The sequence below is a fragment of the Anser brachyrhynchus genome, assembly GCF_964034855.1.
Source record: "Anser brachyrhynchus genome assembly, chromosome: 1".
In the NCBI taxonomy this organism is placed as follows: domain Eukaryota; kingdom Metazoa; phylum Chordata; class Aves; order Anseriformes; family Anatidae; genus Anser; species Anser brachyrhynchus.
This window is the reverse complement of record NC_137694.1, coordinates 56,415,264-56,436,599: the sequence shown is the minus strand read 5'-3', so window position 1 is coordinate 56,436,599 and position 21,336 is coordinate 56,415,264. Positions and strand designations below refer to the sequence as shown.

At 51.5% G+C, this 21,336-nt stretch overlaps 1 protein-coding gene across 2 annotated transcripts; it reads left to right on the top strand.

Annotated features, from left to right (window-relative positions):
• The first annotated feature begins 18 nt into the window (after positions 1 to 18).
• On the top strand, positions 19 to 21,122 carry TOM1 (target of myb1 membrane trafficking protein). 2 transcript variants are annotated; one of them, XM_080576953.1, is made up of 16 exons: positions 19 to 171; positions 7,283 to 7,367; positions 9,082 to 9,160; positions 9,306 to 9,455; positions 9,561 to 9,695; positions 10,005 to 10,151; positions 11,172 to 11,288; positions 11,763 to 11,896; positions 12,554 to 12,587; positions 13,143 to 13,251; positions 14,263 to 14,383; positions 16,941 to 17,016; positions 17,460 to 17,522; positions 19,193 to 19,252; positions 19,600 to 19,636; positions 19,730 to 21,122. In XM_080576953.1, the coding sequence occupies exons 1-16, from the start codon at positions 120 to 122 to the stop codon at positions 19,876 to 19,878; spliced, it is 1,548 nt and encodes a 515-aa protein (XP_080433079.1). In that variant the 5' UTR covers positions 19 to 119; the 3' UTR covers positions 19,879 to 21,122. The 2 variants fall into 2 exon arrangements, with proteins under 2 accessions (XP_080433079.1, XP_080433080.1); XM_080576954.1 differs by lacking the exon at positions 17,460 to 17,522 and having other exon boundaries at positions 20 to 171.
• Positions 21,123 to 21,336: the final 214 nt, after the last annotated feature.

The window sequence follows — 21,336 nt, the reverse complement described above, 5'->3', positions numbered from 1 at the left end:
GGTAAGGGCGGGGGGGGAGCTCGGCGGGGCCGGGCCGGGCGGCGGCCGCTGGCGTCACGGCGGGGCCCGGCCCGGCGCGGCGGTCACGTGACCGGCGCAGTCAGCTGACCGCGGCGGCGATGGACTTTCTGCTGGGGAATCCCTTCAGCTCCCCCGTCGGGCAGCGCATCGGTGAGACCCGCGCGCGCGCCCCCGCGCCTCCCCGCGCGCGCTACCGCGCCAGCGCGTGGCCCCCCCACACACACACCCCCGACCCCGGGTGTGCAGCCCGCCCGCCCGCGGCAGGACCCCTCTCCTCCGGGAAGCGTCCGCCCCCGCCCCCCCGCGGGGTGTCGGCCTATGAGAGGGGAGCTCCGCTCTGACTGGCAGGCGCTCTGGGCCAATAGAGAGCGCGCATCGCGAGGAGGCGCCGCCGGCGGCCAATCGCGGCGCGCAGGGGTCTCGAGGTGGCGAGGCGAAGTTTCCTCGCTTAAAGGCGACGGGGCGCGGGGGTCCGAGCCACGCCCCCCCCCCGCGGCGCCGAGCTCCCTGATTGGCTCGGGGCCATTCCCGCCTGCACCTCGCCGGGGGTCTTCGCTGGGAGGGGGGCTGCTGATTGGCTGGGCTCCAGCCGCAGCGACCTATCAGCACCTGGGCGGGAAGACCCCCGTGCCCTGCCCGGGGGGACGGGGCGGCGGGTGGCGGCCATTACAGGCCTGGGGGCTGCCCGAGGAGGGGGCTTGGGAGGGCTTGGCGTGGCCATCTTGTGGCACGGCTGGTGGGCGACGTGTGCCTCCCCCCAGGGTGAGCCCCAGGGGAGGCCGCCAGCCCTGAGCTTCCCACCACGGAGGCCTGAGAGAATGAATAAGACCACAAACAGCTACACTGGTCTCAAAACAGAGACGCGGTTCTTAAAATGCTTACAATAAAGAAGCTATTCTCTTCCCATGTTGTATCATCTTAAATGTCTTCAGGTTGCGCTTGCAGTAATATTATTGATGCTGTATAATATATATATTGATGTATATCATATATTGGTGTATATCATATTGATGTATATCATATATTGATGCAGTAATATTATTGATGCTGCCTGTTCAATGTCTCCATCTCATATAATGGCCGTTTGTACGTTTATGCAAATGCCCGCTCTTGCTTTCCGTCACTTGTGTAGACCTTTGTTCTGTTCCTCCATGAAGCCCCTGATTCATCACACTCGCATGGGTGAACAACATGCCGTAGATGGGGCGGGAAGGGAGCAGCCAGCAGCTGCTTTAGGAAATGCTTTTTTTAAGTGCTGCCTATTTCAGAGGCTCTCACTGACCAAAGCGATACCAGGGAAGGTTTTCAGTAAGAAAAAGCTCTAAACTATCTGTAATGCCTGCCCAGATGACAGTCACATGTTTCATCACACTTTCCAGGAGAAGCATTCTCCTGCCCTTTCCAGAATGACTCTCTTTGATTCCTCCAGCCAGCGTATCAGATACGTTGTTATGTTTGGGTATAGGCAAACTGAAGTCATCTTTTGGTGTTACGGGTTACTACATGCCCTGCAGATCTTCCGATCGGTATAGTAGTCAGATTGTGAGTGGTTTCCTCGCTAGGCTTTACTTCTCTTAAGGGATTTTCAAGCAACAAACCAACAGCAAAGAAGAGAAAGAAAGTATTTCAAGAGTGTTGTCAAACAGGAGTTTAGAGTCCTCTGTATCAGAGGTGTGACAGTAGAGAAATCTTAATGATTGCCGTTGATTGGGGTCATTGGAGTCCAATGGGGTGGAGGACTTGCAGCGTACGAGAAAGGAACTGAGGTGTGGAGGACTTAAAAGGGCTGGTGGCTATAAATATGAATGTTTTCTCCTTTTGAACATTGCCTAACATGCCGGGGATACAGTTAAATGCTATTTTCTCTATTTAATTTGAGATGCGAACATGACTTACTAAAGTTGTTTAGTAGGTCTGTGGCAGCTGCATAGTGAACCCGTGAGTCTGATCACCAAACCTACACAGTGCTGCTGCTGCAGGCTGTCTGCAGAAAGCTGATATGACATCATTGTAAATTACTTGGGCGAAGTCATATGTGTCTGATACAGTTTATAAAGTCTAAAACAGCTTTAGATCAAGGCTATGGAATAAAAAATAAAAATAAAAATAAAAAATACTTCTGTGGCACATTGCAGTGACGTTTTCAAATTCCTTCATTAATTAGAATGTAGTAAATCCCATGTATTTTGCTGTCAGGGAAATGGATACTCAAATAATCAAAATGGATACTCAGATAATCTCAGTGATTATGAGTCAGTTGCAGAGGAGTAAGTTTACACCTTCTTACTCCCAATCTTGAGATATAGTCATGGAATTTGCCTTTGCCTTATTTTCAGACCATAACATTTCTTCCTAAGTAAGATGAATACAGACTTATTTAATTGAAATAAAGTATTTCTGACCAATGGAGAAATTTTCAGAGTGCTGAAGCATTGTTGTTTGGATTTTACCCTTGAAAGGGTAACCCACTTGGCCTCTATCTAGGAGCTAAAAGAAAAACGGAAATTAGGTAAATGGAGCTAAATAAAGAATGGAAAATCTAATTTCAAGGAGGTGCTCTAGTAGTAACAAGGCGGAGTGAGAGAACGGAGAGGAAACCACCAGTGCTCTCTCCTGAACCCTGAAGCCTAGAATAGCTAGTAATTATAGCAGTACTGAAAGGGACAGAGAGAGGTTATTTCAGTGAGTGAAGGCCAGCAAGGGAGAGAAGTGAAGGTATAATACAGAGATGGAGAGGAGATTTTGCTATTGGGGGGTGAGCTAAGCATGAGAACCAGGGAAGGCTGAGACTGGAAAGAGGGAGCAGGTGAAAGCACATGCCTGTGCTCATGGGTGAGGGAGAGGAGCAGATAAAACACAGTCTGCCAGAAAAATCCCCACAGCCATTTGGGTCCCACCTTGCGGATGTCCCTGCACCCTTCTGTGAGCAAGTTGTCTCCTCCATCTTCGGAGAAGTACAGCAGGGCTGAAAGGTGGAATCCCACCTGAGCTGGAGCTAAAGTTTCATTGTGGAAAGTGAAAGCATGAGGCTTAGCAAGGCAACTGTGCTGGATGCTGATCTGGGCCAGGATGCTGAATTGGGCCTATCCGTTGTTACAAATTGAAGGGAGGTTGGGAGAAAGGGCTGTTGCATTACTTTCTGCTGTCTTGTGCAACAAAATGCAGGTGCTCTCAAACACCTATTGAAATTGGTGAGAAGGTGCCTGATGCTTTGCCAAGAAATTTAAAGCCAGTGGGACGGAGTGCTGAAGGCATCCTGGTTAAGGGCCTGACTTGGAGCAGGGCACTGGTCTCTGACGAGCTGCAGTGGAGCATGCCAGAGGATATGGCCTTAAGTTGCACCAGGGGAAGTTTAGGTTGGACATTAGGAGAAATTTCTTCACCAAACGGGTTGTGAAGTATTGGAGCAGGCTGCCAAGGGAAGTGGTTGAGTCACCATCCCTGGAGGTCTTCAAAAATCGTGTAGTTGTAGAGCTTAGGGACATGGTTTAATGGTGGACTTGGCAGTGCTAGGTTAAAGCATGGACCTTAGAGGTCTTTTCCAACCTGAATGATTCTGTGAAGGGTTTCTGAACACTGCTTGTCTGGCTATGGATGCTTCAGACCTTTGAAGGAGAGCAAAGGGAGCTGGAGCCTGCTTAGTATCGCCCCTGGGAATGGCTGGGTGGCATTGCCAGCCCGGCAGTGGGCTCTCCCTGCCATGAGGGAAGAGGCAGGAGGCTTGTAAAGAACAAAGCCACGAACTTCATCCGTGACACAAAGCAAGGTACAGCTCCGGTGTACCAGTTATGCCGAGTTCAGAATACTTTCTTATCTCACGGCTACAGATAGCTTTTATGACTTAGTTACAGTCAGCAGGAGTGCATCAGATGCCGGGAAGAAAGAGCCATCGCTTTGCTTCGCTTTGACCCCGTACCACAGCCCTCAGCGGCTCTGGGTTGAGGTGAGCAATTAGCGAGGCAGCACGCTGGAAGCAGACAAACCCCGGTGCTGTCACACCCGGGAAGCCAGCCTGGCTGCCAAAACAACATGGCTTTGAGGCGGGCCCGTGGAGGGCCTCTTGCACTCTGCGTGGTCCACAGCCAGCTGGTGTCGGGCTTTGAAGAAGACAGCATTGATACACCACCGATAACCTCCCCACCAGGCATACCCTGCAGCAGGTCGGGATCAGCTTGCCACATGAAGAAGCTGCCTGATAAGCCCTGCCAGGCAGTGCTGGGCGGGCAGCCATTCCCTGCTTCCAGTCCTCGCTGTTTTTAGGGACTTGTTGGCGTCCCCGGGCTCAGATTTCATGCGGAGCAGACGGCTCGTGTGTGAATTACAGCTCGTGAAACAGGGCCCGCTGTCCTGATCCTTCACATCGCTAATGAGTAGACTCTGTTTCCTTCCCTTCTGCAGGCTTTAGCAAAAGGGTAAAGTTCAGGATTTTCAGAGAAAACTCCAACATATACTAGGCTTGGGCAGTCCCTTAGTGCTTAGAAGCAAGGAGGATTTAGAGGGCATTAGCTCCAGCCCCCCCAAGGCCAGATAGGCCAGGCCTTAATCTCTGCTGGTAAATTCAAGTGCTTTGTCCTTGGAAATGTCGTGTGGTCACGTTCCTGTTTTCCATATGCCCTAATTCTGCTCTTCCACCTCCATATTTTCTGATTGCGTGTCGCATTTACGGCAGCTGCTCTCCTGCAGCTTTTCACCGACCGCTGTCAGAAGGGAGGTGACGGTCGCAGGATCACAGCACCGCTGTGGGGTGGCTGTGGGGCTGTGTGTCACCTCTGAGGAATCCCCACTTTCCCGTACAGGCCGGCCAGGTGAGGGAGCACACACGGTTTGTTTGCATTCCTTTCTGGAAAGCAAACCTGCTCCCCAGCCTTGGCAGGAGGAGCGCGTTTGGAAGGAAAAAGAGGGCAGGGGAGGAGGTTGCAGAGTAGCACCGAGCACAGGGAAGTGTGTTTGCAGTCTGTTCACGCTCATGTAGGGCAAACAGGAGGATGAGAGGGGTTGGGGAGGTTTTTGAACAGCAAAGATTTGAAGGTTAAATTCTGTTTTAATTTCGTCCCTGGTTTCTTTTGTAGCTTGGAGCTTCCCAGCAGGCTCAACCGTGTTCCCAAGCTGTGTTTTTTCCTTCCACGTGCAGTGTTTTTCTTCAGGAGTGTGAAGGATGGATGTGGAATTCCTTTTGGTAGAGCAAAGACCGTGCAATTGATTTGTGAGTTTCGTTGCCAGAGGCAACAAACAGTACACAGGAACTTTTGGGGAGGCTGGAGTTTAAACTGAGGTGCATCCTGAGAAGGAGGTGCCCCTCAGCATGCCAGAGGAGAGCGATAGCAAAGTGTGGCTTTGTGACCACATGCACCACATCCATCAGAGTCCTGATCCCAGGTTTGCCCTGACAGAAAACATTTCCCCTGTGTATTGTATGGTACACCAGACAGTCACCCCTGTAGTCCATGTAGACCACCCTGAATATATTCTCCACCACATCACTCAATGTGATGCTACCTCGTGCTTCAGTGAGGAAGCTTATATCTGCAGAGGCCAGGATTCCTCTGTGGCATGAGTGACAGAAAGTTCATCTGAATGACCAAAGTGAGAGAAGTTCACCTGAATCAAGAAGCCTTCAGGATATTATGGTGGTAGCCAGACCTACAGAAAGGTGGAAAACTCTCCTTGCCACTCTCCTTGCCTTGTTTGCCCTCTTCCATCTGGTTGTGGCCACAATGTAATCAACCTAACCACGGTGTAATCAGTAGGTTTTGCAGTCAACAGAAGAGGTGGCGTCTGCATTATGATAAGATTCATACAGGGCGCTTCATGCTGTGGTGTGCAATCTGTGGGAAGGACAAGTGTACAAGAGAGGCTGTGTTGCAGAGAGCTGTGAACAGCTTTCTGACTGATCCTCAAAAACATAACATCACAAAACATGATGGATGTGCTTACCTAGGCAGGCGGGAGTTAGAAATCTTTTTGCCATGTTTTGGCCCCCATCCCATTACCACTGCATGAGTGGGCACTTCGTTTCAGTCCCACAGAAGGATCATTGGCTATTTGGGTCAAGCAGGAAGAGGCAACTCTGCAGAGGAGGTTCCCCCTGAAGAGCTAGAGGACCCACAGCAGCAAGGGTCAGCTCCAGATTGTGCAGGGACAGCAGTTTTGAAAATGGAGGCACTGGGTATCCAGAAGAGCACCTGGTAGGTGCTGAACTGGTCTGGCTTCTTTTGTTTGTCTTGTTCCACTGCTGTCAGGCATTTTATAGGATGGGAGAACTTGGAAAGATGGCTTTTCCCCGCTGCTTGCCTTCTGCTATATCTCAGTGTTTCCCTGCGGTCTGGAGAGTGCCTGGTCCTGCCCACCCCACTGGCGGGTTCTCTTTCCCCCCAGCTGCCGGTGGTGTCCCTAAAGGCATCAGTCAGCCCATGTGGCTGGGGCCGAGAGACAGCTGATTACAGGGTGGAGGCACTGGTGTTCTCTACTAATAGCTGCTTGTTGCCCAAGTCTCTGCCTTGAATAACATCAAGGCTGACTGAGGAATTCCTAATTAAAGGGGACACAGTCAAAGCTGAAACAATATTGCTTCGACTTCAGCCTGCAGTCCTCTTCTGCTCATATTCCCCAGAGGCCAGAAGTTCAGGGGAAAGAAGCAAATGTTAAACAAGAGAAGGTCCCATTTCGTTTGTTTATGTTTGTTGTTTATTTTTGTAGAACCCATGTGAAAGCAAGGTGACCCTTGTGAAACACCATATCAATGTGGTGATAGGCACTTTATATATGTACGCAAAGGGACTGATTCATTTGTTTCATTAACTTGATGCAACTAAAAGCAACGCCACTGACATTCGATCCATGGCAGTGTGAGCAGGCCAAACTCGTGGTTTCCTTTGCTGGCCGTGCAGCAGCAAAGCAAATAAGCCTCCATTTCTCCAGTTGTGGAGCTGAAGTCATGCATTTTCTGCTGAGGCCCTCCCACTTTGTGTGTACACACCAGGGATCATGCGGTGCATGTCTGTGAGTTCGTAGCATGCGTGGTGTGCGCAGAGCTGAGCGACTGCCTGTCCCAGCACCAGCCAGCGATGTGCTTTGTGGTGGTGACACCTAGTGGGAAGCACTTGGTGGCTCAGACTTTGCAGCCTGATTCACCTGATTACATTTGATGGTGGAAGCCAGGGAGAAGGAGGCTGGGCTCTGGGGTGCAGTGACAGCTGAACAGCAGCCGTGAGAGTCCCAGGGCCACTCTTAGCCTTGTCCTGTCTTGGTTTCTGTTTTCCAGAGAGAGCTACCGATGGATCCCTGCGGAACGAGGACTGGGCTCTCAACATGGAGATCTGCGATATCATTAACGAGACTGAAGAAGGGTAAGGGAGCTGGCAAGGGTTCTCCTCCAGCAGCAGGTCCCAGCACACTCCCTGTAACACTATATCTCTAGGCTACAGTGGTAGCATGCGGTGGTGGAGGTAATAAGCCAGGCTGCCCAACAGTCCCTTAGACGAGACTCTGCTGGGAGATCTAGAGACACAGCAAGGCTGTCAAGAGCAGCTGTTAGAGGGCTCCCTGTAATCTTTGTGAGCAGAGGGAGCCATTCAAACAGACCTTCAGCGTCCCCAGAGAAACCTAGATCCAAGCCAGGCTGTCTCCCATCTCCCAAAGGCATATTTGCAATACTTTTACTTTGGTTTATTTCTCCTTCACATCCCCCTCTGTCCTCTGGGAATGTAGAAATCTCCAGAGCAGTAACTGTGGAGAGAGGAAAATCTCAGGCTGCTATTCAGTCCCCTGACAGTGCGAGTCCTGCTGGGGTTATGTTCTCAGCTATTTCCATATACAGTCACTCAGACATGCGCAAAGTGGGTAGGAGAGCCCTTGTCTCCCTCTCCCTGGGGTGGGATGTTCAGAAATCTGCCAGCCGTGTTAACTCTGTACCTGGGGATTTGCCAGTGAATTCAAGAGGGACCGCTCCCTCTCACAGTGGAGATGTCAAGAACAGCATGTAGAAAAGAAGGTGATACATAGAGTAGAAGATGTAGGTTTCACTCATGTCCCACCCCGCAGTGAAGCTGATACAGGATTAGCTAGCCCAATTTTCTGCTTCATAGTTGTATGTTAACAAAGTCAAATGTCTCTAGTTACAGATCTGTCACCCCTTGTTTTCCAGTCCTGCTATCCCCATGGTGCAGATATGCCTGTCTCTGCTAACAGTTCTCAGTCCTGAGCTGTCACCACTTAGTATTTCAATTCTGGGTTGCTGCTAACACAGCTGTACCCTCCTGGCGTGGAGGTCTCTCCCATTCTCCTGCTAATAGCCATCCATTGCGGCCTTGCTGCCCGCTGATCCGATCCACTCCTGCCCTCCTCATTACCTCAGTGTTTCCATCTCACTATTGCTCTGCAGCCCTGCTGCTCTTCCAGCCCAGTCTCTTTTCCCGTGATCTACTGGAGCATGTTAGTCCATTCATGCCCTCTCTCAGAACCACAGTGGGCTTAGACCACAGTATTTCTCCCCTCTGAGAGGGGTTAAGGAGGCCCTGCTATGCTGCTTCTCTCTTGTCTACCTGCAGTATATGCAAGATTTTGCCACTGCATCTCCCCTGCTTCTTTTTAGCTTCCTTTCCTCCAGGGAGATTTTGTTTAACAAGCATCTCTCTAAACATAACAGGAATTGTTTCATCTCTCTCTCTCTTCTTCCTGTTTCTAACCCATGCCAAGTTTTTCGTGTTCCTTTCTTGGCATCTCTGCTGAGGGATTTTGCTCTATCCCCAAGCAGCAAATTTCTATTTTTGTATTTACTCTCCCCTCTGTTTTGTCTATATACCTTGGATTGTTGCAGACAATAACACAAAAGCCTCCAGTTTCAGCAACAGCACTCACCAGCAGGACCCCGCTCCTGTTGCAGAACCACAGGCAGAAGCTGCTTTACCAGTCATTGCTTCAGGCCACACTGAAAACGTGGTGGGGGAATGGTCACCACTGAGTATGAGATTCTAGATGCCAGTGGCTGTTTTACTTCGCCTCTTTCTCCCTAGGTGAGTCTCAACCTTCTGATGATCTTTCTCCATCTGATTTCTCCTGCAGACCCAAAGATGCCTTCCGAGCCATAAAGAAGAGAATTGTAGGGAATAAGAATTTCCATGAAGTTATGCTGGCTTTGACGGTGAGTGATCAGGTCTCTTTCTCAGCTCTGTGATATCCTGCTGTAAAGCTGAGTCCTTGACTGCAAAGACATGGGTACCCAAAGACAACAAGGGTAACACGTGCAGGCAGGGAAGGCTGTAGCTAATGCTTCTTTGCCTTCAAAGGTCTTGGAGACATGCGTCAAAAACTGTGGCCATCGCTTCCATGTCCTTGTGGCCAGCCAGGACTTTGTGGAAAGCGTCCTGGTGAGAACAATCCTGCCGAAGAACAATCCACCTGCCATAGTGCACGACAAGGTGCTGACCCTCATCCAGGTGAGCCAAGAAGAGCGAGCATCTGCACCAGTTCAGAGAGTGTTTGCCTTTAGGTGTTTGTGCACTGTCAAATGACGATGGGCTGCATTGTCTCCTTTTCCCCAGTCCTGGGCGGATGCTTTCCGCAGCTCACCGGACTTGACTGGTGTCGTGGCTGTCTATGAAGATCTTAGACGGAAAGGCCTGGAGTTCCCCATGACTGATCTGGACATGCTGTCACCCATCCACACACCACGGAGGGTATGGGAGCATTGCTGAGGAGAAGGGAGCTGGGCTGCTACTGTTCTGGAGCTGTGAGGGCACTGCAGCAGCTTTAGGTCGCATTTAGAGGAAATGAGGAGGGAGAAGCTGCAGGAAAGCCTCTTTGCAAGGCTATGGTGACTACAGCTACAGGGCAAGATATGTGGGGGAGGTAAGGCAGAGAAGCTGGAAGAGCTATTGAAAGCAGATGGGGAGTTGACATCAATGTTTCTTTCATAATTGCACTACCCTGTCAGCTGGGAGTGTCTAACATCTTCTTTCTGCCACTTTTCCCACCTCTGTCCACAGACTGTGTACAACTCCAACTCTCAGTCCGGACAGAACTCACCTGTGGTCAACTCCCCGCAGCAGATAGAGTCCATCCTCCAACCTGTCACCCCTCCCGCTGGGAGAGAGACACCCAGCGAGGCGCCCATCACACCCACACCAGAGCAGGTGAGTTGGACACAGACCCCGTGGTGCTGCTGACCGTGCCTCCACCTGGGGGCTGTTTCACAAGTGCTCTCCTGGGACTGCTGCCCTGGTCCTTCCCCAGCCTCTGTCCTTAAGGAGTTGTTCTAAAACATCATCCCTCTCGGGCTCACCAGAGCTCCTTTGTGGTCATAGTGATGAGCTGGGATACCACACAGAGTGGTTTTACTTTCCGAAGACAGGGCTGCCAGCAGGTATAGGGAGGATCTTCTGGCTGCAGGGAAGAGGGGAACTGAGACACACAGGCTTTGAGCGAGGTCTTTGCAGAGCAGTGCAGTGCCATGTAAGCTTGCTCAGTGCGTGCCTCCTTATCGTCTTTGTTTATCTTGCCTCACTGCTGACTTTATGTAAATCAACCCTATCTAGTTATGCGGCTTGCAAAGGCCAGGGCTTTCTCAGTTGTTTCCCCATCCTGTTTTCTCCTTCCTCACCCTGACTTCACATGACAGCAGGTTCAGCACTAATCCTCCAGCTGTTGGTAGGTTGCGGCCCCTCACAGAACAGAGGCTAGAAGCTGCTCTCAAGGGGCTCATTAGTAGCCTCTGAAACCAGAGAGAAAAAGTTTCAACTGCACACTTAGCCCAGCCTCACCTTTTGAATGGAAATTCATTTTTTCCCCTCTTCCGCTGCTTCAGAAATGAAACGATTTGAGTGGCTGCTACGCAGGAGCCGCTAGCTGGGGAAAGATTGAATCATAACAGCATCCTGTGCTGGCTGTTGAAATTCAAGGTTAGGCATAGTGGCAGAGGTCCCTGGTGAGAGCCTGGCATCTTTTACCAGCAAATGAATTTGATGGTGAGTAATGGGGCTTCCTTCTGCTGGGAGCTCCCAGGAGCCAAACTAAGCAGTGACAAATGAGTTCTCCAGTGGCCGTTCCCTCTGGCTCTGTGAACACGCACATGCTGTGTGCTGCCATTCAGAGCTACCTTATCTATCCCCCTAGCCTTTTAGGCTGAGCAATTACGCTTCCCCTCCCTCCTGCAGATCGGGAAGCTGCGCAGCGAGCTGGAAGTAGTGAACGGGAACGTGAAGGTCATGTCGGAGATGCTGACAGAGTTGGTGCCGTCCCAGGCTGAGACTTCCGACCTGGAGCTGCTGCAAGTAAGGAACAGAAGGCAGTGCTGGTGGGCAGAGGGCTGGCACATGGAGCTCAATTTAGGAATGACTTGATACACATGACAGGCACGGGGAACAACTGAAGTGGACAGTTTAGTGTGGGGCTTATCGGGGTGTGAAGGGATAAGGGAGACACAGGGGAGGTGGAGTTTAAATGGCCAAGGGAAGTTGCACTGTTGAGGTTGGAGTTGTCTCACATAAGGACCTGTAATCCCTGAGGGCCTTTATTTCTGAAAGATATGTTAAACAAGAGGCATGCAATTATTGTGAGGAGAGTGCAAACCAAAAACTGTAAAGCTCATATTCAGTTTAAATCTCATATCAGTATCTGTTCCCTCTCTACACTTGCTGATAGGCTCCCATGGGCTCTCAGGTCTGTCTGTCCCAGTCACACTTCCAAATCTGCAAGTGCTCAGCCTTAGTTTGACCTTTGTGGTAACTTTCACTTGCTGTGAGCAGGAGCTGAATCGTACATGCAGAGCCATGCAACAGCGTGTGTTGGAACTGATTCCCCGTGTCCTCCATGAGCAGCTCACCGAGGAGCTACTCCTCATCAATGACAACCTCAACAACGTGTTTCTACGCCATGAAAGGTACCTGTCTCCCTTCTTTGCCCTGCTCTTCCCCAGGAGTTGACTGCCCTTTGGTTGCCTTCTATTCCACCCTTTTGATCTGCCCATGAATGTAATGCTTAAGGTGTCAGCCTGTACCACCCATCTTTGAAAAAAGACCCAATTCTTACCTCTTGCGGACTTATTCCTGCCCCTTCTAAGATACTGTATTGTTGGTGGGATGTAAACCCAAACCAGAAGAAGGAAGGAACTGCGTGGAAAGAGACAGTTTTCTAGCTCTGAGGCAGACAGGCGCAGAAAGGACTTAACCAGGTGGAATTTGCACCTTCTTCCTCCGTTTCACCAAACTCATCTCTTGCTAGAGTGAAGTCTGGAAAATTTGGTCCCTTGAGTCTGTCTGAAGGAGAGCTAGGTTTGAACAATTTTGATTAGAATTAGCTATGGAGTATCACAAGAAGCTTCCTCAAACCACACCTTTGGTGACATGAACTCTGTGGGCTCCATTGTGGTGTCTTCTGTCTAGGGGGGAGAATTGGGCCCTGAACCATGCTCCCCCTTTCCAAGTATGTAGGAAGGGACAAACTACGCCAGGCCTTACTGAGGAATCTGTTGCATTGAGGGTGAACAAGCACACGCTACTGAAATTCATCTTGTCATGTCCTGTTATTTTTCTTGCAGGTTTGAGCGTCTTCGGACAGGACAGCCTGTTAAGGTAACTCAGAGCTATTGCCTTCTGTACAGCTCAATTTGCATCCTGCAGTACCTGCTGTGTCCTGCTGAGTTGGAAAGGGATCCAGTCTGCCCCACTTGAAAGCTGTAGGCTTTGTTCTTCCTGCTCAGCTGCACCAGACCACACTGGTGTGCAGGACAGTCCAGCTCCCAGTGCTAGCCTCTCCCTCCCTGGCAGTGGGCCCCTTCCCCTCACCCAAAGAATAAGGACAGACCAGTAATAGATGTGTTTTCCGGGTGCTGAGCATCGAGGGGACCAGTTTCCAAAGGAACCTCCCTGTGTCATCACTGCCCTGTTGTCTGAGCAGCACCCAACCTATGGACATCCAGCAGAGCTGGGAGGCTGACTGCCAAGGCGCCTTCTGCCCTGGGACACTATTCCCAGCCAGTTCTCCCATCACTGCCCCCGTTCTCCCAAGACGATATCTTTTGATGGGTACAGAAGGGCTTTCCTCTCCAGTGTTAATGAACTAGAACTAGGGGGTCGAGGTGTCCAAACCTAACAAACTCTTCACCATCTTCCATTTTTTCTCCAAAGGCACCAGCTGAGGCACAGAACAGCTTGATTGACCTGGGACCCAGTACTCCTTCTGCAGCGAGACAACCTGAAGTCACCAACAACCTCTCCTCCCAGCTGGCTGGAATGAGTATGTTGCCATGTAGTACTCCCCTCAGTCCCTCTCCCGTGCTACTCTGAGAATCCTTTAATACCCTTGAATCACCTTCTAAAATAAATTAGCTATGTTTAGAAAGTAACCTAGAGAAACAGGGTATATCATCAACTAATAAACTCGTGAAGAAACCTATGTATGTTCCGAGGGACACAAGCATATGTCTCAGCATCCACACCTCAGGTTGTGCAGGAGATGGACATGACTTAAGGAGGACCTCAGCATTAGGCTGTGGCTAAGGACTGGGCTTTCCAGCTGGGAAAGGGAGAAAGATGCTCCCGCTCCTATCCCTAGCAGCAGTGCAGTTGCCTCTTGCTGTGTGGTGTCCGGGAGCAAAAAAGCTGCTGAGCTGTACTGCAAAGGCAGCCATGAGCATCTTGGGCTCAGGGCCCAAGTCTTGACAGGTTGTCAAAAAGCCTGGTATGTCCTGATGGCCTTCAGGACATACCAACACCGTACACAGTGGTGCCTGAAGCTCTCTCACTGGCTCTGAGCACATTCAGTAGAGCTTGGGTGCAGCTACAGAAAATCAGGAAGACTGTATTTACAAACAAGCCAGTGGAGATATTTCTCAAGCCAGGGTTTTTCAGGTGACACTTAAGTCATGAAAATCCACTTGTCTGTCTCAGAGGTGCTTGCCCAGAAGCACAGGTTATTCTCTTCCACAGGTTATGGAGCAATTCCCTGTGTTGTCTTAAATGGTAAGGAACATCTGGCCTTCAGGATCAGCGCAGTAAATCGATGCCGCTGTTGCCAGACTGAGCTAAAAATATCCTGCTGAGCAGATGAAGAAGAAACTGAGTCTGTCACTTCACTCACAACACTGAACGCATGCATACGCTGTTCTGCTGCTGAGGGGCAGGATTGATGAGTGGGCCTAGAGCAGTTCAGCCTGTTCTGATGCTGGCTTTCCACTTAGTACTCCAAGCACATGGCCCTCCATTCACTGCTGCGTCCTGCCTGCTCACCCTCCTCTGTCTCCCACAGACCTGGGCTCAAGCAGTGTGAGTGCGGGGCTGCACTCCCTCAACACCTCCGGCAAGCTGGAAGAAGAGTTCGACATGTTTGCCATGACCCGGGGCAGCTCGCTGGCTGAGCAGCGCAGAGAGTGAGTGTAGCACCCCTTCTGTTCTTGCCTTCTTGTAAGTGGGGAGCGTGCAGGGGAACGGGGGCTGTGAATTCAGCTAGCAGCAGCTCCTGGGAGGCAGTCGGACGTGACAGAAATGCACTCTCCCCTTCACAGTGTCCTGGGCACATGGAAAAGGAAGTGGTCTCTGTGTGTACATGTCCCTGACCGCTGCATGGGGGGCTGCGTGTGCTGGGATGCTCAGTGTCAGGAGATGAAGGTGTGGAGTGGGACTGGCTGAGTTTTCTTATCTCTCTGTGAACTCAGGAGTTGCTCTGTGCCCTGACTGGGGAGGTGTTGAACTTGGCTATCACAGAATATCGGTGGAGCCTAATGGACAGACTATTTAACTGGAGTGCAGGAAAAACACGATCCACTGTGGCTTGCAAGACAGGGCACTGCTCTGTGCCTCAGTTTCCTTGTTGGTAAATGGGACTGAAGTTTGAGACCTCCTTATGGAAAGCAGTAAGAGTTGTGTCTTGTCCCGTCTGGACTGAAGAGGTCTTTGCTCTTCTGCAAAGAGTGCATTCCTGAGTCCTTGTTCTGGGAAGAGCCAACAAGAGCTGTGCTGACTGGATCCTTTTGGCGCACTGGATCTGTTTAGCCTGTCAGAATCACCCGCTGTTCTCCACAGGTTACCAAGCGGTAGAGTCCACAGGCACAGGGCTCCCTCCAGCCCTCCAAGACTTGTGCTCTTTATCTCCACCCCCGGAGTGCCTTCCTCTGCAGTTGTACAGTGGCAAGTTAAGACCTCATCAGGATGTCTCCTTTCATTCCCTTGTCTCAGACTGCTTCTAGCAACCCATGGGCAGCACACAGCTTGATTTACTCTCGGTGATCGTGTCCAAACACTGAGCTCCTCAAGCCGATCACTCTGCTCTGTCTCCACGAGCCTGGCTGGCCTTGCACCTCCCTCACCGCACTGCTGGGCTAGGAGCATGGCAGCCTGTTGGGAAGCCGTGCTTACACACACAGACAGCTCTTTTGGGCTCAGCCTGTTTGCTGAACATGACTCCCACCACTTGCAGCTCTGAACCACTTCACTCAAGGGCTGGGAACCCCCGGGTAGAGGATTGCGTGCAGGGTGCTCCCAGCACACGGTGGAGTGTGCTGCCTCAGGGTAGAGGCATTCCAGGGCAAAAACACTGGTGCCAACAGCCTCCAGTTTGGGGCTGAAATCTGAGCTTCTGGTATGTGCTCGGTGCTGGTGGCCGAGGGAGAGCTGGGCAGGGGTGGAATCGTATCCTTCCCGGCATGGTGCAATCCTTAACGCACTGAGACTTGTGATCTTTGCTGTAATGAGGCGTCTTCTATTTATTCCTCTCTGCCTTCCATCTGCCCACATTTGCGCCCCTGCCAGGTAGCCTCTTCTCTCACTGGCTCAGGTTTCCCATTTCACTCACCAGCCTCTGCTGTCAGCGTCTCCCTCCCTCCGAACTGAGCCATTTCCCTGCTGCTCCCGGACAAGACGTTCTTGCAGCTGGGGTCTGTTCCTGACTCCCCGTGCTTCATGAGCATCTCTGCGAAGCAGTGCTTGAAACACCTCAAGCCTTTTCTGCCGTTCTTCCTCATCAGTGGCATGATAGCAGCGTTGTACTTCATCCTCGATGCCATCGTCCACAGCGGCCCCTTCACTGATGAGCACTTTTTCGAGAAGTTTGAGCGTCGCTGGCCCAAGCCCCTGGCCCTCAACAAGAACGGATCCACGTGATGGTCTGCTACAGCTGCAAGGAGGGGCCTGGGAGCAGCTGGAGGGGAGACCTGCAGAGAGCTTCTGGGATAGGCTTCGTTCTCCCAGCATGGATGGACTGTTTGTTCCAGCCTGCATGGATCAGATGGTGACGTGTGGCGTTAGTGTGTGTGGTAGATGCTTAGCGGGGACACAGAAATGGAATAAGGGAGATGAGGGGTGGGACATGTCTGTGTGTGGAAAGAAGTTGCTGTAACGAGGCATTTGGAGACCCTGAAGCAACACCAGGCTATTCTGATCATCCAGCCTAACCTCCTGTGTGGCATAAGTCTGTGAGTCTTTGCCACCATCAGTTCTTGAGTGGTCTTGGTTAAAGATGTGGTTTTGAGCTGTGCCTGTGAAGGTATATGGGTACACAGGGGCTTCCTTGCTCAAATCTTTTCTGTTGCAACTGTAAGCTGCTGGTCAGTCTGTGTTAGTCACCTCTGTTCTGTAGTCAACCCCAGAGAAGATGAGTGGCATGTTCAATGCACCTAGCTCTGTAAGGCTGTGTTTTAGTCTGTTGGATGGTTGTTTTCAGACGATGCCTTGTCATCCTCTTGTTGTATGCCTGGGCTATCCTCTGGTATCCCACAGTGATGTTGCAGTGAGCAGTTTGGTTTGTTTTATGTGGGCCATATTCGTCTTTAGTAGGGGTTTTTTGCATACCTTTCTAGAAGCTCTTGGTAGCAGAGTGACAAGAGATGAAATGTTATGTAGTCAGCAACCCTGAGTATATATTTAGGAGTTCCTGCTCCCCACTCTCAGGCTTTTTATCAACCTGTCTGTCATCTAACTTTGTGCTTTCAGGGTAAAGTACGAAGATCCCCAAGCCTCCAAAGGACTCGCTGGTGCCCTGGATGCCCGACAGCAGAACACGGGAGCAGTAAGTGGCCACAGAGCCTTTAGTACATCCCCAGGAGTGGTTGTGTCCTCCTTGCTCAGCAGCACAATAAATTTGCAGTCTGTTTGGAAAAAAATCAAGCAATTAACATGACTGATGATAACTCCTCACCTCCACCAACCTGCATTCACTCCCTGGGCTCTCTACCTCATGTTTTAAACCCTGGAGGTGGGGAACTATGGAAAGTCTGGACTTGACTTAGTCAGTAACAGGATAGCCTCCTTACATCTGCAAGGAAATTTCCACTTGGAAATATATGTTTTATTCCACTTCAGCAGGTTTCCAAGTCCGTTTGCCTCCTCTCTGCAGTCAGAGACGTGGGCCACCAGTAACAGCGTGTTCTTTCCCCCCCCCTAAACCCACTGCCTCCCCTCTCCCCCGCCCTCAGCAAGAGCAGTGTTCAGTGCAGACTCTCTCTCGAGCAGGGGGAGTTTGGTGCCTCCAGTGATGGAGCCCAGCTGACTAACTGGATGGTGCGGCAAGGAATGGTGAGACTGTGGGGCGCCAGCAGGGAGAAAGGAGGCTGGGGCTGCTGAACTAGGGGTGCCACTGGCACGGCACATAAGGATGCACAGCAGACATCAGGAGACTGCAAACTGACATGGCACAGCCCTGCCCTGGAGACCAGGGTTGGGAAGGAAGCAGGCAGAGTGTCGGTCTTCCCTCAAGCATACGTAATTGTAGGGAAAAATCCCAGGAGCTTGGAGGCCAAAAGAGCATGTGCTGCTCTTTGAGCTAAGGGGTGCCCTGTTACGGGCTGGGTGTCCCAGGAGCAAGGGCACTAACGAGGGTAATAAGGGGAAGGCTGCTGCCATTCATTCCCTCTGCAGACTCTCCTGCCCAGCATGAGCTGCCCCATTTGGAGTAAAACTTATTTTGGCTTTTATCCTGTTGGAGGACTTCTCTTGTAGCTAAAGAGTTCAAGCCTCCGAGCTGTTGAATTTTGTCTGTCGGCAGCAGGAATTCCTGCACTGCACCACCTCAGGCATGCTGAGGTTTTGACACACCCAGGTCTGAAGTTTGTTAGCCTGCCTTCCTAAACTGGACACTGCCTAGGCTGATGTCTGCTCTCGGAAGTTTCCCCACAAGCTGTCCAGCTGGCTTGAACGCACTTCTACTCCAAAGAGTTCCTCTGTGGGTAGACAAAGCCACTTTGCTTTGAAACTTCCTCAATATTACGCATCCTCTTCCATCCCCGCTCACCCTTCTGCCAGCTGTGATAACTCTCTGAACTTGCTACCTGGTTTGGGGAAGTCTGCCTGTCCTTGGTGAGAAGGGATTGCTCTTCTTCTTGGTCTCACTGTTTTCTGAGAGAGCTATAGGTACTAGGAGACTATTAAAAAGTTCCTACAGATACCCTCTGGCACTTCTGCTTGTGAAGCCTCTAGCAAGGGCTCAGCTTTGCTTAGCTTTGTTCAGGAGCTTGTGACTGGAGAAAAGGATCCGGGGTTTTGAATTGGTCTTGGCTTCCTTCAAGGATATCTCTGTCCATTAGAAAGTTGTCTCTGCTGCTTAAATTGTCCAGGGATGTAAAGTCTTCTGTGCTAGCTTCTTCCCTACTGGAAGTCAAACTTACTTTAACTGCAGAGGACTTTGTCTTTGATGGATCCATTTCTATAGTTTGGTGTGATGCCAGATTCTGCTGTGCTTCATGATCTTACCAGGGCATCACTTCTTGCCAGGTGCCTTTTCCCCTCAGTGTGGTACCAGTCCTGGCACATTCGTTATCTTCAGCACCACAGACTTTGACATCAGACCATCACTGTTTCGTGGAAGGGAGGCGGTGTGGACAAAAGCACGTCTCTTGTTCTCTGGCTGCCTAACACAAGCAACCAGCTTCCACCTAGTGGGTCCTTACTGGAATAGAAAGCCTCATCCTGTACTAATACCCCAAAGCCAAGTACCAAACCCCAGATGCTTTTAATGGCATGCATCCTGGAAGCTATGCGTGCCTGGGTGTGGGTGGGGCAGAGGAAGCAGGTGAGCCATTGGTAGCTGGGAGAGCTTTGCAGCTGCAAGTCGCCTTTGGAAGGGCCTGAACTGACAGAACGGTGGGGCAAGAGGGTTAGATTTTGAGTTGGGCTTTCCTTTTGCAGAGTGGGTTTTAAGAACATCCGCTCTTCTTTTGGCCTCATTCCTCTTTTTCCTTCTGTCCCAGGTGCCGGTTCCCCAAGCCAATTTCATGGAAGACATCGAAAAGTGGCTCTCCACTGACGTGGTAAGTGAGGGGCTGCTTTCCTGGAGGCAGCAGTCCTGTCAGAGCTGTCTGTGGGGTTGGATCTTAGGCAGTGCACAACAGCACCGGCACTGCTGAATGTGTGGCACAGGCTGCTTGGAGGGAGCAGGGGAGGAAAAGTCAAGGGCACAGGGCCTGGGATACCGTATCAGTATAAAAAGCCTTCTAGGAGGCACAGCTAATGAGCTGGGGCTCAGGACCACTTAAACACGTCTGTACTGCTGAAGAGGGGAAGCACTATCTTATTTCCCTCCATGCAGACAGAGAATCACACCTGTGGAGGTACTTTTGCCTACCTCACCTCTAACCATGCCCTTCTCCTTCCCTAGGGGGAGTCCGAGGATGCAAAAGGTGTCACCAGTGAAGGTAAGAGTCACCAGCCAACCCCCTTCTGCAGCTGGCAGCACTTTGGCTTTTCCACAAACCTCTCTCCTTGCTGATGCTCTGCTCTTGTCCCAGAGTTTGACAAGTTTCTGGAAGAGAGAGCAAAAGTTGCGGACCGACTCCCCAATTTGTCCAGCTCTTCAGCAGGCACGTCCGTCTCCCCTCCTGCTGCCAGCCATCATCGGAAGCAAGCGAAGGAAGATGACACTATGTTTGCCTTGTGAATGCTACTGACTGGTGTGCTGTGGAGCAAGAGGCTGTGTGTGCTGTTTCGCTCGCCTCTGACCAGGGGCCAGCAGGGGAAGGACTCTGTCCCCTTCCTCCACTCTTCCTGTTTTCTCTTTGAGTTGTTTTTATTTTAAAGCTGCTTTCAGATTCCAGATAACCATTGTTGTGTTTAGGGATGTCGCACAATAGGCTTGTGAAGGGGGTTTTCAAAGCTGCTCGAGAACGTGGAAGGTGTGGGCTTTTGGTTTTGGTACGAGGTGGGCAAAGCAGAAGCAGCTCCCCATCCTCCTCTCCAGGGAGGCAGTCAGAGATCTTGCCCAGGAAACACAAGAGGCTGCAGCCTGCTGCTGAAACCGTGCCTGCCTGCTTCTTTCCTAGCCCTCGCAACAGAGTGGGTCCCCGGCCTGCTGCCTGCCACTGTTAGACTGGAAAGCAGCAAGGGTATGCGACGTTAGAGGTGGCAGAGCAAAAACACTAATGGTAGCGGGGCCCTCTTGCTCTAGCCTCTCTTGCACAAGTGCTTGTGGTATGCAACACCTTCCCACTCACAACCCTTCCTCTTCTCCCCCATCAGTTTATCCAGAGCCCTACCCAAGCCCCCACGTTTCCGTTGCACAGCAGCCAGCTGCCAAAGCCCTTGGCTGCACGCAGGGCTCGAGCTGCAAGCGGTACCCAGTCTGCGGGCTGAAGGGGCTGTCTGCCCTGGGGTGGGGTGTGCCTTCAGCAAACTCTCTGCAGTTAATTTAATTCTCCCCTTATTATCCTTTCCTCCCCTCTTTCCCTGATATGACCCCGCCTCCCTCTTGCTGCTTCCGCTGATGCCTTCCACCGTGTCCTGCTGTGGTGTGGGGAGGATCTCGGAGCCTCTGAGCAGCCAGTGCTAGCAACTCCCCGTGTGCTGGGGGCAGAGAGCTTTCTCCCTAAAGCTGGCGGCTTTAGGCACTGTTACACCACTGAGAATGTGCCGTTGCTGGGGTAGCTTGTTCAGCTGGTGAGCGCAGAGGTGAAGCAAGACTCATTCGACACCAAAAAGCAGCTTTGCAGCAGCCGGGAGCTCCTTTGCACATGGGGAGCAAAACCCTCCCGAGCAAACCGCAAACCTGCCTAATCCTACGGAGCGGCCAGGGAGGAGGGTGCCGAGCCTGGGGCTCCTGCTCGTGGGATTTCTTGTTGAATGTGGGAGAGTTGCCTTTTTTATTGCACATTAAAGGAGCAAACTCTTGACCCTCCACTGAAGAAATGCGTGTGCTGTCTTTGCCGGCGTGGGGAGGGGAAGACCCTTGGGGGGGAGAAGAGGGGTGCGACCATGCAGCCACATTTGCTCTCTGCAGGAAGATGAGGGCAGGGTGGTGCTGGGAGGAGGCAAGGCGTGGGGGCCGAGCGAAGGCAGGTGCTATCTGCTTTAGCATGGTCTCCTGGGGAGGTGGCTCCAGCCCATCTCAAAATAGCAAGAG